The sequence below is a fragment of the Triplophysa dalaica genome, chromosome 4 (assembly GCF_015846415.1).
Source record: "Triplophysa dalaica isolate WHDGS20190420 chromosome 4, ASM1584641v1, whole genome shotgun sequence".
NCBI classification, from domain to species: Eukaryota; Metazoa; Chordata; class Actinopteri; order Cypriniformes; family Nemacheilidae; genus Triplophysa; species Triplophysa dalaica.
Window position 1 is genome coordinate 12,345,486 of NC_079545.1, and position 12,604 is coordinate 12,358,089.

The 12,604-nt window shown below is 37.4% G+C and overlaps 1 protein-coding gene across 2 annotated transcripts; it reads right to left on the reverse strand.

Annotated features, from left to right (window-relative positions):
- Positions 1–100: 100 nt before the first annotated feature.
- chfr (checkpoint with forkhead and ring finger domains, E3 ubiquitin protein ligase) lies at positions 101–10,995 on the reverse strand. Of its 2 annotated transcripts, none has more exons than XM_056746767.1 (18): positions 10,858–10,995; positions 10,212–10,338; positions 8,763–8,862; positions 7,051–7,160; positions 6,860–6,919; positions 6,574–6,741; positions 6,095–6,271; positions 5,069–5,240; positions 4,805–4,959; positions 4,564–4,726; positions 4,042–4,178; positions 3,802–3,918; positions 3,640–3,723; positions 3,493–3,563; positions 3,116–3,203; positions 2,763–2,870; positions 2,612–2,684; positions 101–2,243 (listed from the first exon to the last, which is right to left on the reverse strand). In XM_056746767.1, exons 2-18 carry the CDS (start codon positions 10,306–10,308, stop codon positions 2,201–2,203), a joined length of 1,923 nt encoding a protein of 640 aa, XP_056602745.1. In that variant the 5' UTR covers positions 10,309–10,338; positions 10,858–10,995; the 3' UTR covers positions 101–2,200. The 2 variants fall into 2 exon arrangements, with proteins under 2 accessions (XP_056602745.1, XP_056602744.1); XM_056746766.1 differs by having other exon boundaries at positions 5,069–5,252.
- Between the last annotated feature and the right edge of the window lie 1,609 nt (positions 10,996–12,604).

A 12,604-nucleotide genomic window follows, 5' to 3' on the forward strand; every position in this document is an offset into this window, starting at 1 on the left:
AAGAGGATTGACCTCAGGGGTTGTCTAATCCGAGCCTCTGAAGAATGCCATGGTGCAAGGTGAAATCACACATGGGTACGGTAACAACAACTGCTTTAACTCATTTTCAACATCATAGTGTTTATTCTGACATTAGTAAAGAACTTCTGCAATGGCTCCGGCATTAAATATTTCTGGATGACAACAGTGCACCGAGAGGAAGGTAATAGTAGGTGAAATAAAGTAACATGCAAACAATCATAGAAAGCAGGCTTGAAAAAGAAATTATAAAAGAAACCTTATGTAAATGAACAAAAAAAGGGTAAAGTTTTGCGTGGCTTGATGATTAAGGCCTCAAATGTTTTCTAAATACTGATTGTGGTAACTGATCACGTTGGCTTTGTAGTACAGAATATTCACATCAATAAAAAATAAAATATAAATGACAACAAAAAACACTACAGCTATAACCAATGTGGTTTACCAGACTAAATAACCACAAGAGATAAACGTGTACCCATAGAAACACAACTATTTGAGGGATATTGGGAAAAAAATGTAATAGGTCAGAAATACAGTCAAAGGCTACTAATTTTTTTTCAAATACCACTCTTTTGTGGCAACACCATCTATCTAACCCCACCATACATACAAAAGACATTAGTCATATAAAAATACTGGGTAAAGATTGTGCACTACCTGAAACTGGCCTTGTTTGCATACTGTATATCAACACTAAATGTTCAATCTTAAATAGGGGATTGCTGTGCATTTTCCCAAAAGCAGAAATGCTTTAAGCATAACAAGATGTGAGAATGCATGTAAGAGTTTATAATAAATCAGATTTGATTATCGCCTGCAGTGCAACACGAAGTCTGTGGTAGAGCACTGGCCCTGAACTATAATAAAATAATCTCTCTGCATTATTTTGTTGTATTAAGAACAGCCCTGCAAACAAATAAACACTCACCCATGACTTCACATGTCATATTGCCCATTGTACTACAAATAGTTTAGAAACAGAAAATCCCTTAATTGCATGTGACAGTTTAGTGCACTATTATCGTCAATTTAGCGTGATTATCCCTTTTTATAATCTAATTTCATTGAAAAAAGTATTACCGAGTTTATAACTCCAATAGTGTAAAATTGATACACCAGAAATGATGGAAACTGAGTTTTTACAACCAGAGACATATGCAAAAAAAAAGACATGCTTTAAGACCCTTCGGCACTAAGGTTAGTTGATTAAATAATTTCTTAAAGTTAATCTTCAAAAAAATATATATCATCATTTAGTCATCCTGTGATCATTTTAAACATGTGTGATTTTCTTTTTTCTGCAAAACACAAAATATGTCATTTTGGAAAATGTTGGTAACCATAAGCTGTTGGTCCCCATTGACGCGCCTATTGTATACATCAACATTTTTCAAAATATCTTCTTTTGTGTTCTGCAGAAGAAAGAAAATCATTCAGGTATGAAATAACAAGAGAACGTGTAATCAATGACAGAACTTTAATTTTAAAGGTGAACTATGTATTTTAAGGAACGTGGAATTTTGTCATTACTTTGCTGCCATTACAAATTTGGATGGTGTTGTTCTACAGCACATAAATGATGGCAGTCCATAGTGACTTTCAGGAAAGGGCACAAAAGAGTCAAAAGTAATCAATACAACATGTGCACTATTTAAAGCCTTTCACTGTTTGTCCAGATCTTGCCAGTTGCCGGTCACTATAAATCATTTGTCAAAAGCTCACATTGTGTTCCACAAACAGTATGTTTTCAGAACATCAACGGAATAAGTATGTGAAAATTGTTATTTTACCATAGACTTTTCCTTTAGTTGATAATATTCAAGTTAAACAGCTTTATATATGAAAAGGTTCATTTTAACAGCGCATAAGCTACTGTGATTGCCGGCTTTGTCTCATGTTTCCAACTTAAACTAGATCCAGATAGACGTTTTTCCACATGTTGACATCATACCCAAACCAAGCTCAAAGATGACTGAAGAATTATTCAATTGATTGACATTTGCATACTTAAAATGGCTAGACTAGGAACTGCCATCTTGAGGAGAAAAGAGGCATTACATCTGGCAACAACAGATTTGTTACCCATAAACATCAATAGGTCAAGATCAAGCTATTGTTGAAGTCACTGAGCCGTTTAACCTTGCCACAAGCTCCTACGACATCAATGATCTCACATGCTTCAGTTCTTAAAACGGATCTGCTCGCAAATGTGGTTGAATTTCCTGAAAGAAAAAACAGCATGATTATAACTCATTTAAAAATGTAAGAAATAGAAATGCATGCAATGTAAATCCGTTATAATACAAAGTCACTATATATATATATAATACAAACGCCCTAACAGAGTTTATTCTGTTTTACTGCACTACTTCAGTGTTCATCAGCTGCCCTCTACTGGTAAATGAAAGTATTGACAATTCTGTTTCCAAATAAGATCTGTCTCTTTTAAACAATTCAATTATCTCATGAATGAGCTGTACCCCCAGGCAACAAAGTTTATAAAAAAAACAGTCTAACAATCTGCAGTGCTTTATTAAAATCAGTAACAAGGCAGTTGATTGTATATTTGTGGGATATAAAAGCTATTTACATGGCATGGTGTGCTTTCACTTGTGTCCGACAGTTTCGTCCCCAATAGCAGTCTGGTCTGGTGGTCACTGCATCTGAGGAAATAAACACAGTTAAATTGATCTAGAATTCTGTAGTTATATGAAGTCGTTGTGTTAGTCAGTATGGTGTACCTGGAAGCTCTGATGGGGGAATACGCTCTCTGTATTTGTACGCAAGCTCTCTAAAGGTACGAAGTCCACAGCAGAAGCACAGTAAGGAGTTGGCGGTAATTCTATAATCTGAAACACATGCACACACAAACATTAGAGAGATGCAACAGCCCACTTTCTGGAAATGGAGAGAATTTCAATGAAATAGCAACACTGGGGGTGGAGGTGGGTGACATTTTAGTTTAAATGTGAAACTGCTCTAAATGATTCTTATGAATATTGGGACGTTTATTTGATGTTTATCTTCTTATATCACCCAACTCTAACTTGAACATGTGCCAGATCAAGTGTAAATCTGATCAAAGGGGATTTACCGGACAGATGATATTGGCCTTGCTGTATAGCCTGAAGGGCTTCTTGTAGCACGTGTTTCCAGGTCATTCCTCTTGAGCTCAAATAATTCTGCAACCAAGTCAGCAAAGGTTACAACTAAAGCTAACAAGAATAAAAGAATGGTATAAACTTTTGAATTTCTTTAAAGCATCCGTTATTATTATATTGGACATATTTTTATAATCAAAGCAATTTACAATGCAATGAAGCTAAGCATTCTCTGGAAACCGAACCTATAACCTTAGTGTTGTTAACACCGATTAAAAACATGCTTCCTTGACGGTAAAATATCTGCTGCAGTTTACTCTGTTAATGAAAAAAAAATTAAACATGAAAATAACAGACAGACCGCACATACCTTAAGTACTTCGGACTCGAAATGATTGCTATTTAAAACTCCATCCAGACATTTATCAGTGAGGTTGAGTTCTGTGAAGAAGCTTCGAATAACGTCATTATAAATAACACAGGTCATAGAGACAGAGTTCAACAGTCAGAAACTTACCGCTACAACGTGCCAGGCAACCTTGACAACCAATCCGCTGACAGCCCCAGTACACGTGACAGAAGGGTTTCTGACACACCATACCTGCAGAGGTCAAAGGAACAGTAAAAATATAACTAGGTCTGTCTTAGAACATTGATGGACGGTGTCAGTGCCACTCACAGTGCTGGGGTGATATCTGCGGTGGCAGATATTCAGAGCGTCTGTCGGGCATGGGCTGCAAGCAGCAAGTGCAGATGAGGTGACTGCCCTGAGGAGGACATCTGAACTCCTGAGGAGCTGCAGAGAAACCGTGGAGAACATCACAAGGAACAAGACTGTGTGTGTTTATGCGTGTATTGTTTAGGGTGGTTCTTTGGTACCAGACAGATCATGGGTTTTCCTGTACGAGCATGAATGTACCTGTAGTAGTATCAGAGGACGTGGAGGGGCCGTCTCCGGGCAGTTTAGCCGGCTCCTCAGAAGGCTCACAGATCCACAGCACAGAACTCAGCTCCTTCCGATAGCCCGAACACTGCCGACATGTCATGTAGGGCTGACTATAAACACAGACGCACACCGGCTTGAGTGTATGAGAAAAACAACAGTATCCAAGTATCTTTGAACAGTATTTAATCCCAATAAATGACACCATTCACCTTTAGAGTCGTTTTACAAACTCATTGCTGGAATACACTACAAGACTTTTGCTCAGATTTCAGTCTGGAGTTGTTGCAGAAAGTCCGCTAGTCTGGAGATTTGATCATCTATTGTTTTCTATGCAAACATTCAAGAAATCTGCAAGTGTATGATGTCTAGTTTTAAAAAAATCTCTTCAGATTTCAGATCAAGTCTTGTAGTGAATTCCAGCCATAAGACTTACTACTAAACTGTCCCACTTGACTTAAGGAACAAAATACAATCGCGAAGCTCTGAATGCCCAACCTCATATCAGAAGTATCGCTGTCGTTGTCCGAGAGGTCGAACAGATAGTCTGAACTTCCCTCTTCGTCCGAGAAAGAGCGTTCGATCTTCGGCTGCAGCATGTCCTGCGTGATCTTGTTCCGAGCATCCATGCTTCGCAAGTCGTCTTCGCTTCGAGATTTTTCTGACGCACAAGTGCAAGTGAGAATGTTACATTGGATTCATGGCAAACAGGCTTTAACATAGTTTGTTTTGTATATACCAGGATGTTGGAGCAGGTAGGCCTCAACCAGGTTGTTGAGCATGTGGTTCTTACGGATCCTCTCCACAGGACAGCGACAGGTAGGACAGAGGGACGATCGCTCCATCCAACCCGAATAACAGGCGGCGCAAAACGTATGCATGCAGGGCTGAAGACTATAGAAACCAGCACACAATTCTTTTAAGATGAGATATTTTATTAAGAAAACAGCGGATTATGACTTGCGTTAAGTTCAAATGTCCATTAATGGTTTGGTGTACTGACCTGACACAGTCATGCAGCAGGTCCTGACAGATGATGCAAGTGAGGGATTCCTCCATCTTATCTGTTTTGTCTCCAGGTGTCTTCTCTCCCCCGACAGCTCCTTTAGAACTGAGGTGAGGAGCTGACGGAGAAACGGAGGCGCTGTGAGACGATCCAAGTGCTATGAAATCATCTGGGGAGAAATCTACAGAACAGTAACAGCTTTACAATAGCTCAAAAAAAGAAAAGTCAACTAAGCAAATCCAATGTTATGGACGGGACATTTTGCGTTATGGACGTGACAAAAAACTGCTCAGAGAATGAATTTGTTCATTGATCTGTTTATATTTTACTGAACCCTTGCTGATTGTGTCTAAACATCCAAAACCGTCAGTCTATGTAAAATAACATATAAAACAAGGGAAATAAACATGCGCTATGGCTGTGACAAAAAAGGACGCGGTTTATGGGAGACAATAAACTTTGTAGGATTTCTGTAAAATAAAATGCACAATCCTGAAGTAATAATACCCAATGAATGGAGAAGGGATGCCTCTTTATGGAACATTTATGAGGAATATGTAGCGTTATGGATGTGACAATCCTGAAATTGGCTCTTACCTGACTATGAAAAATCATGCACTTACAATAAAACAAATGCTGAAAAAAATTGAAGAGAGATCAAACACGGGTTTTGAACCACCAAATGTAAAAATCTGTGATGATACCATAGTAAAAATTTTCGTGGTAAGGTTGACCTTTTCTACAGAATAGCCCAACTAAATGAGGTTTTTGAGTAAACAGGCTTCAGAAACCTGACCCATGGAAACAAAGCCCTGTTTAAATCTGGCTTGAGATACCTCCCAATCACCTTTGCTCACTTCACTAAACATAACACTCACTCCATCTAGCAGATTTACCTTTGGCTGCTATTCAAATGTTTGTCAAGTCAGCAGCTAATATCCGTGTCTCACTGACACACATCGAGATGTTAACATCAGTCGGAAATAATGAATTCTTAACAACGCTTTCTTGCTTATCTTATACCTCTCTCTGTTTTTCTTCTTTTCCTCTCGGTTTCCATCTCCAGCACCGTCTGTTGCCCTCCATCAGTCCAGTAGGATCTCTTCAGACAGGACTGATTAATGATCGGCTCTGCAGGGCCGACTCCTGCGGCGTTGTGGGAAAAGCCTGAAGACTCGATTTGCGTTTCATTTTCATAACCTGCAAAAAAGAAGCACATGTGCTACTGCCCATGCCAGCAACCTCGTCGACACAACTTCAAAGGAACGAGTTTGCATTAGCACAGCCAAATCTCAGCAAAGCAGAGTCTGCTGATAAAGGACAGGCTTCTTTGTGATATGAGCGTGAAAACCTGCACACTTCAAAGCAGATGAGATGACTCTTGCCTTTCTTACAGATAGCGGCAGTGAAGGTCTTTGCTTTTACAGTGCATTTATTTAAATGGAGCTTTCTTATCAAACCAACTTGCAAGAAAGTGCAGACACGGCGTGGAGGGCAATTACCAGAGCGGGTAGATAATGGCATGTCGAAGAAGTGTAAAGAGGAAGAGGAGGTAGACGGCTGGGGTTCCTCGTGCCCACACGGAGGTAAAGGCTTCAAGATAACAGGCTCTACAGGAGCTGGTTCACTCTCTGGTTCGGTCAAATCTGATTCCTCTTCTCCTACCGCATCTGTAAAAAACACACCGGATGTTAGGGAATCGCTCAAAGGAATGCAACATTTCATTTTGAGATGAGCTAACCCTTCAAGACATTCACCATATGTATGAGCATCAGACAAAAGGTTTACCTTCAATGTCCTCCGAGGCACTTTCCTGAGGCCCGATGGCCTGATAAACATAAGCGATATCTGCAAAACAGAGAACAGAAGATCAATAAGGCAAACAAATCCAGACATCGAGATGTGAAAGCTGTCATTTGTTTGAGAACAATAGAACTTTTAAAAAAGGAAATTCTTAACCAATGTGTAAACAAACATACTCTGTTCCGGCTCGTTCTTCCTGTAGACAAAGTAAATGACATCATCGTTCTGCAGTAAATGCGTCTGTTTCTTCAGCAGTTTGGACATGTTTATCACCGTTCCATTGGTGCTGATGGAAACAAACACAGATCATCATCAACTTAAGGCTTTGCTCACACCTTTTTGTGATGCTAATGACATTTGACTTGTGCCCTGTAATGACATTTATTTTAAGGGACAGTGGAAAAAACAAGAAATAGGCAAAGGTGTTTGAGAAAAGACACAAGGACTAAACATCAAAGCAACGTGTCCGAGCATGTGCATGAGGGAATGCACTTAAAGGAACAGTTAACCCAGAAATACAATCGATCATTTTCTCACCTTCGAGTTGTGCCAAATGAATACAGAGAAAGATATATGGATGTATGCTTGTAACTAGGGCTGTAAAATTACCCATCCAGAATAAAGGTTTTTTATATATCTGTGTGCAGTGCATATTAATTCTGTATTTATAAACACAAAATATACAAATATATTGTCTATATATTTAGGAAATATTTAAATGTATTAATTAATATTTACCAATAATTGAAATTCTAAATAAACATTTATTAATTGTTATATTTTAGATTGTTCTTAAATATATGCATCTATGTGTGTTCGTAAATACAAAATGAATATGCACAGTACACATTATGCAAACACAAACTTTTATTCTGGATAAGATTAATCACGATTAACCGTTTGACAGCTCTACTTGTAACCAAACAGTTCTTGGACCCCATTGACTACCATAAAATTACTTTATATATTTTTTTGTTCTGTTGAACATGAAAGAAGATATTTTGAAGAATGTATGAAAGCAAAAAGTTCTGGGGCACTTTTGACTACCATTGTCATTTTTTACTAAATATCTTTCTCTGTGCTTAACCGAACAAAGAAATGTATACAGATTTAGAGAGAGAGTAATACAGAATTTTCATATTTGGGTGAACTATCATTTTAACATAATTCAAATGACTACAAATGAGAGGCATGTGTGTAAAAAATGTGTATTTAAATTTGCCGCTAATATGCAAAGTTTTATTTAAATTAATTATTATTAAAATGATCTGTGTTCAGATGAAGAATGAGAATGAGTAAACTATGAGAAAATTTAACAAAGATTACAGCTGCGATAATTACCTAACCATGTAAAGTCAATTAAAGCATTAAATCTCCACTTTGTCGACTAAGCATTTGTTGAAATGTTCAACAGACATGCTCACTTGAATTAGCTGGATAATAATCTACATGGTACGGGATGCTTATACAAATTCAAAACTTATAATAGAAATACAGTCACTACACCGTGTATCTCCAACCACTGGCTGTTAACCAAATTAAAACGAATTATTCACGAAAGCAAAGATTAATGTCATGAGGGAATTAGATATATATTTGTCTTAGGGCCAGTCCTTTGATTAATTAAATTCACTTTCTAATGTAATTAGAAGTCATTTAGTATAATTTGCTGAGACTCGATAAAACTAAATGAGCTCAGCATGTTTCATTACTGTTAAAGTCAGTCCTCTTCACAATGTTATAATAGATTTACACTCTTTTGTACTTTATAATCAAAAATGAGGATATTTAAGAGCAGGAACCCAAATGATTTGCCTCATCAATTTATGGGAAATTTATGTAAATAAAACTTTTAATGCAAGATGTAATAACCAAAAGGGGTTGATACCTCATGTCCTCCAGCCACACTTTTCCTGAGTTCTGATCTTGAGTGATTTTGCAGTGATCCCCTGAGATCAGTTTATTAGCCGGGAATGAGAGGTCACATCCTACAAACAAAAGATCTCAGTGAGGTCGAATTGAACAACATGTAACAGCTAAAATCCACATGCAAATAAAACGGACCCTGTTTGCTTTCCAAAATAATATTCCTGGTTGATTTATAGATGCTAGCTGTTTCAAAGAAAAACACAATCGGCCTTTCCGATCTTTACATCACAGTGCAATAGCTTCACATCTGAAACGAATTCATGAACTCCTCTCGTCCACCTGACCACTTCGCATCTTTCTATCATTTTTCTCAATAAATAAAACCAAGTGATTCCTCATTGAATAACACAATCACTTCTTTTTGACAATAATGAATGAACAATGCTTTTTCTTCATTAATTCTGTTCCCATCTGTCCCTCCTCTTGTCCCACTATGTTCTCTCTCCTATTATGCTTAAAGTTTATTTGTCATTTGTACTTTTTATATTAAGAATGAGGCACACTGTAAATATAGTATAGTGGGTAAAATGTTAACATATCGCTGCTGTCCTTCCGAAACCTCGCATCTCCATCATTTTTTGTCATAAATAATTATTAGTAGTCACCCTTTATGTCTGTCACTGGGATTAACAAACATCCAACCATTCAAAACTATTTTAAAAAGTGCTTGTAAGCATTGAAAAAGTACTGTGTTTTTCCATTTCCTGAAAAGTTGGACATCTGAGGTTTCAGAAGGACGGCCAAGAATTTCAAACAATAAAATTAGTATCATAGTAATAAAATATTTCAGTTCTGATAGTAAATCTTAAGGAGACTTGTGGCATAAAATTAATTAAAGCGGGAAAACAGTCTTCAATAAACCAGACAGAGTCAAAAGGAAACAATCTTTGCCCGCACAAAACCACAAGACAAAAAACTACTTAATATTCCAAGAGCAAATCTTCAATAGAAGCCTTTGTCATTATTTAGGAGGGGGTACATTTACTGAACCAAAGAGTCATTCAAGTCGCTGAATGCATGCAGACACTTCACACACTACCTTATGAGAAAAAATCATGAAAAACAAAAACACCACCATAAATGTCTTATGAATGATTATGAACCGTCCCTTGTTGCGTCTCATTAAAACCATTATAAAATCATGTTATGTAGAAACTTATTCCAGTAGGATTTAATGGTGTTCTGTTGATTTCTGTTAACCAAATAAAATCACATCAATATATCTCATTACCAATCCACACCCACAGACAACATTAGTTTCCATTAAAACCAATACAATTCACATTTAAACCAACAGAACCATTAGAATTTCTGTGACGTTTGTGTTGTTTTGAGCAGGCAAATAACAAAGATGTTTCATTCAAACAGAAACACAAGACTGAGCAAAAAACACAATGACTGTAAAAACCTTTTCTTCTGCCCACTGTGCATTCTCTGTTTATAAGCAAGACTTCAGAAGCAGGAGATGAATCCACTTTCACCAGTTTACCCCAGGCTTGTGCCATCTCTGTACCTCACCTGCTCATGTAGCTCACCTGTAGATGAAGCAAAATAATGAAGAACAATTCATTTCATGAAGTCAAACAAACCCAACGACATTCGCTCACAATAACACTAAACAGCTTCCTGGTCCTGATTCTTTCAGTCGTGGGAAAATGTTTTCCATAGCAAAAACATTTCAAACAAAGTATGCATGATTAAAAAACGCAAACATAACATATTTAATCAAATTATCTGTATTTGTTGAACATTATACCCAACTTCCGATTTAAGTCAGTGTGCTAACAGCTAACTGAAACTTCCGACTGGCTCTGTATAAAGCGAAAGCAGACGAGAGTAAAAGATGTAACGTCCACTAAATGAGCACATTTTTGTTCACGTCGAAGTTAAACAGTTTAGTAGCGACAGAGCGTCTTTCTTTACGCCAACAACGTAAAACGAAGCGATGTTTACGCGAGAAGCTGCTAGCTAGCTCACAATCAGATTGTTTTTGTTGTTAAAACACAACAGACATAATCTGCATTAATACGTTGTGCCATATAACATGTACTAACCTTATAAAAGCCAGAAAGCAGCCGCAGTATTACCGCATGTTGACTTTAATCCGATATATGTTTTCGTTTCTTTCTTCTGGAGCACTTCCTGCGTGCAGTGGCATTTCCAGACATCAGCTGATAGTGAGTGTGTGTGAGAGAGAGAGAGAGAGAGAGAGAGAGAGAGAGAGAGAGAGAGACTGTGGGAATGGAGAGAGAGTCTGTGGGAATGGAGGCTGGCAGGGGGTCACCATGCTTCTGTCTGGGTTACGTGAAAGCCCTAAACAAAAAGATGTCTCGACTGATGTCTAGACAGCAGACAATTTCACATGTTACAGCAAAAGACCACAGATCTCGTGTAATTTATGAGAATAAATATGTGTATCAGACAAACATGTGGCTAATGTTTAGATCGGATTGAATCACATTTTATGAGTACGCACGTGTGTACTAAAACAACCTTCCGCCTTAAACTTCTATTTCTACCAAATCTGACATTTATAATATGACGATATTCCCTTAACAACGTGTTTATTTTACAATACAACACATTATTTTCACAATTTATATTTCATTTTAAAGAGAAGACAGTGCCTTAAAATTAAAACAAAGAAAAACTTTATTTAGATAAAGAAAAGCACACGTTTGCATTCATATGCCACGCTGGACTAGTTACCTAAACTGCAATACAAAAGTGATTAAAATACTATTTCCCCCAAAATATAGAATAGATAGCAATATGATTGTTTAAAATATCACATATTTTAGATAAGGATAACATTTTAAAATAATTGTTACATTGTAAAAATCTTCGGTTTAAACTGTATAATAGATTTTTAATTGTACAACATGTAGGCCATATTTTATATATTCATTACATTATAAAGTGAATTATTAACTATGTGATATCGGGGCAGCCAGCAAAACATTTTTATTGACATCAAAAAATTCCCAGAACTAATAAATATCAATCAGGTGATACAAGTTTGTTCTTAATAATATAGAATCAGACTTTATGTGAAATTGAATTACATTAATTTATGCATATTTATATGAAAACAAAACAGTCTGACACAGGTTTTCAGATTTCTTCCCATGGAGGAAATGCGCGCCCTTCTCCCCAGGGTCCAGTGAGTAGTTTATACACCACGGAGGACCTTTGGGACCCCCGTCATCATAAGGCCCCAGACAATGTTCCCAGTAATCCCCTTCTGATGATAGCTCTGATAGGACAAACACAATTACATCTGGGTCTTTGAATGGTAAAATGTAAGTACAAAAAACACACCCTTGTGGCAAAAGCACCTAACTGCCCTGAGAAAAGCAGAGAGAGAGAAAGAGGGAGGGGAGGTGATAACATCTTATGTCACTGTGAGAAACTGTCACAGTGTGTGCAAGGTGTAAGACTGTGGTGATTTAGTTTGGCTGTGGTTCTATGGCGAGCTTTCACTTAGCTTTTCATAGCCTCTCTTAGATTGAATAGACTGTCTCAGAGGGCTGTGAAGGTGTCTGAACAGTCTGGCTCTGATAAGGAGACGGGCAGTTTTATGTCAGAGCTTGTCTGTTCACATTCATTCCTTGCCAACTCACGAAGCCTTGCAGTTTACTCTGTAGGGATACAGGATGAGTAACCTGGCAAGTGACCACAATCAATGGAGAACCACCCTGTTAATACATTTAGGTTCTACAAATATTTTCGGAATATTCTGGTTGTGGGAACATTGTTGTGGAACGTTTCTGAAAATTTCAAATGTCTAGTTTTCTTGAT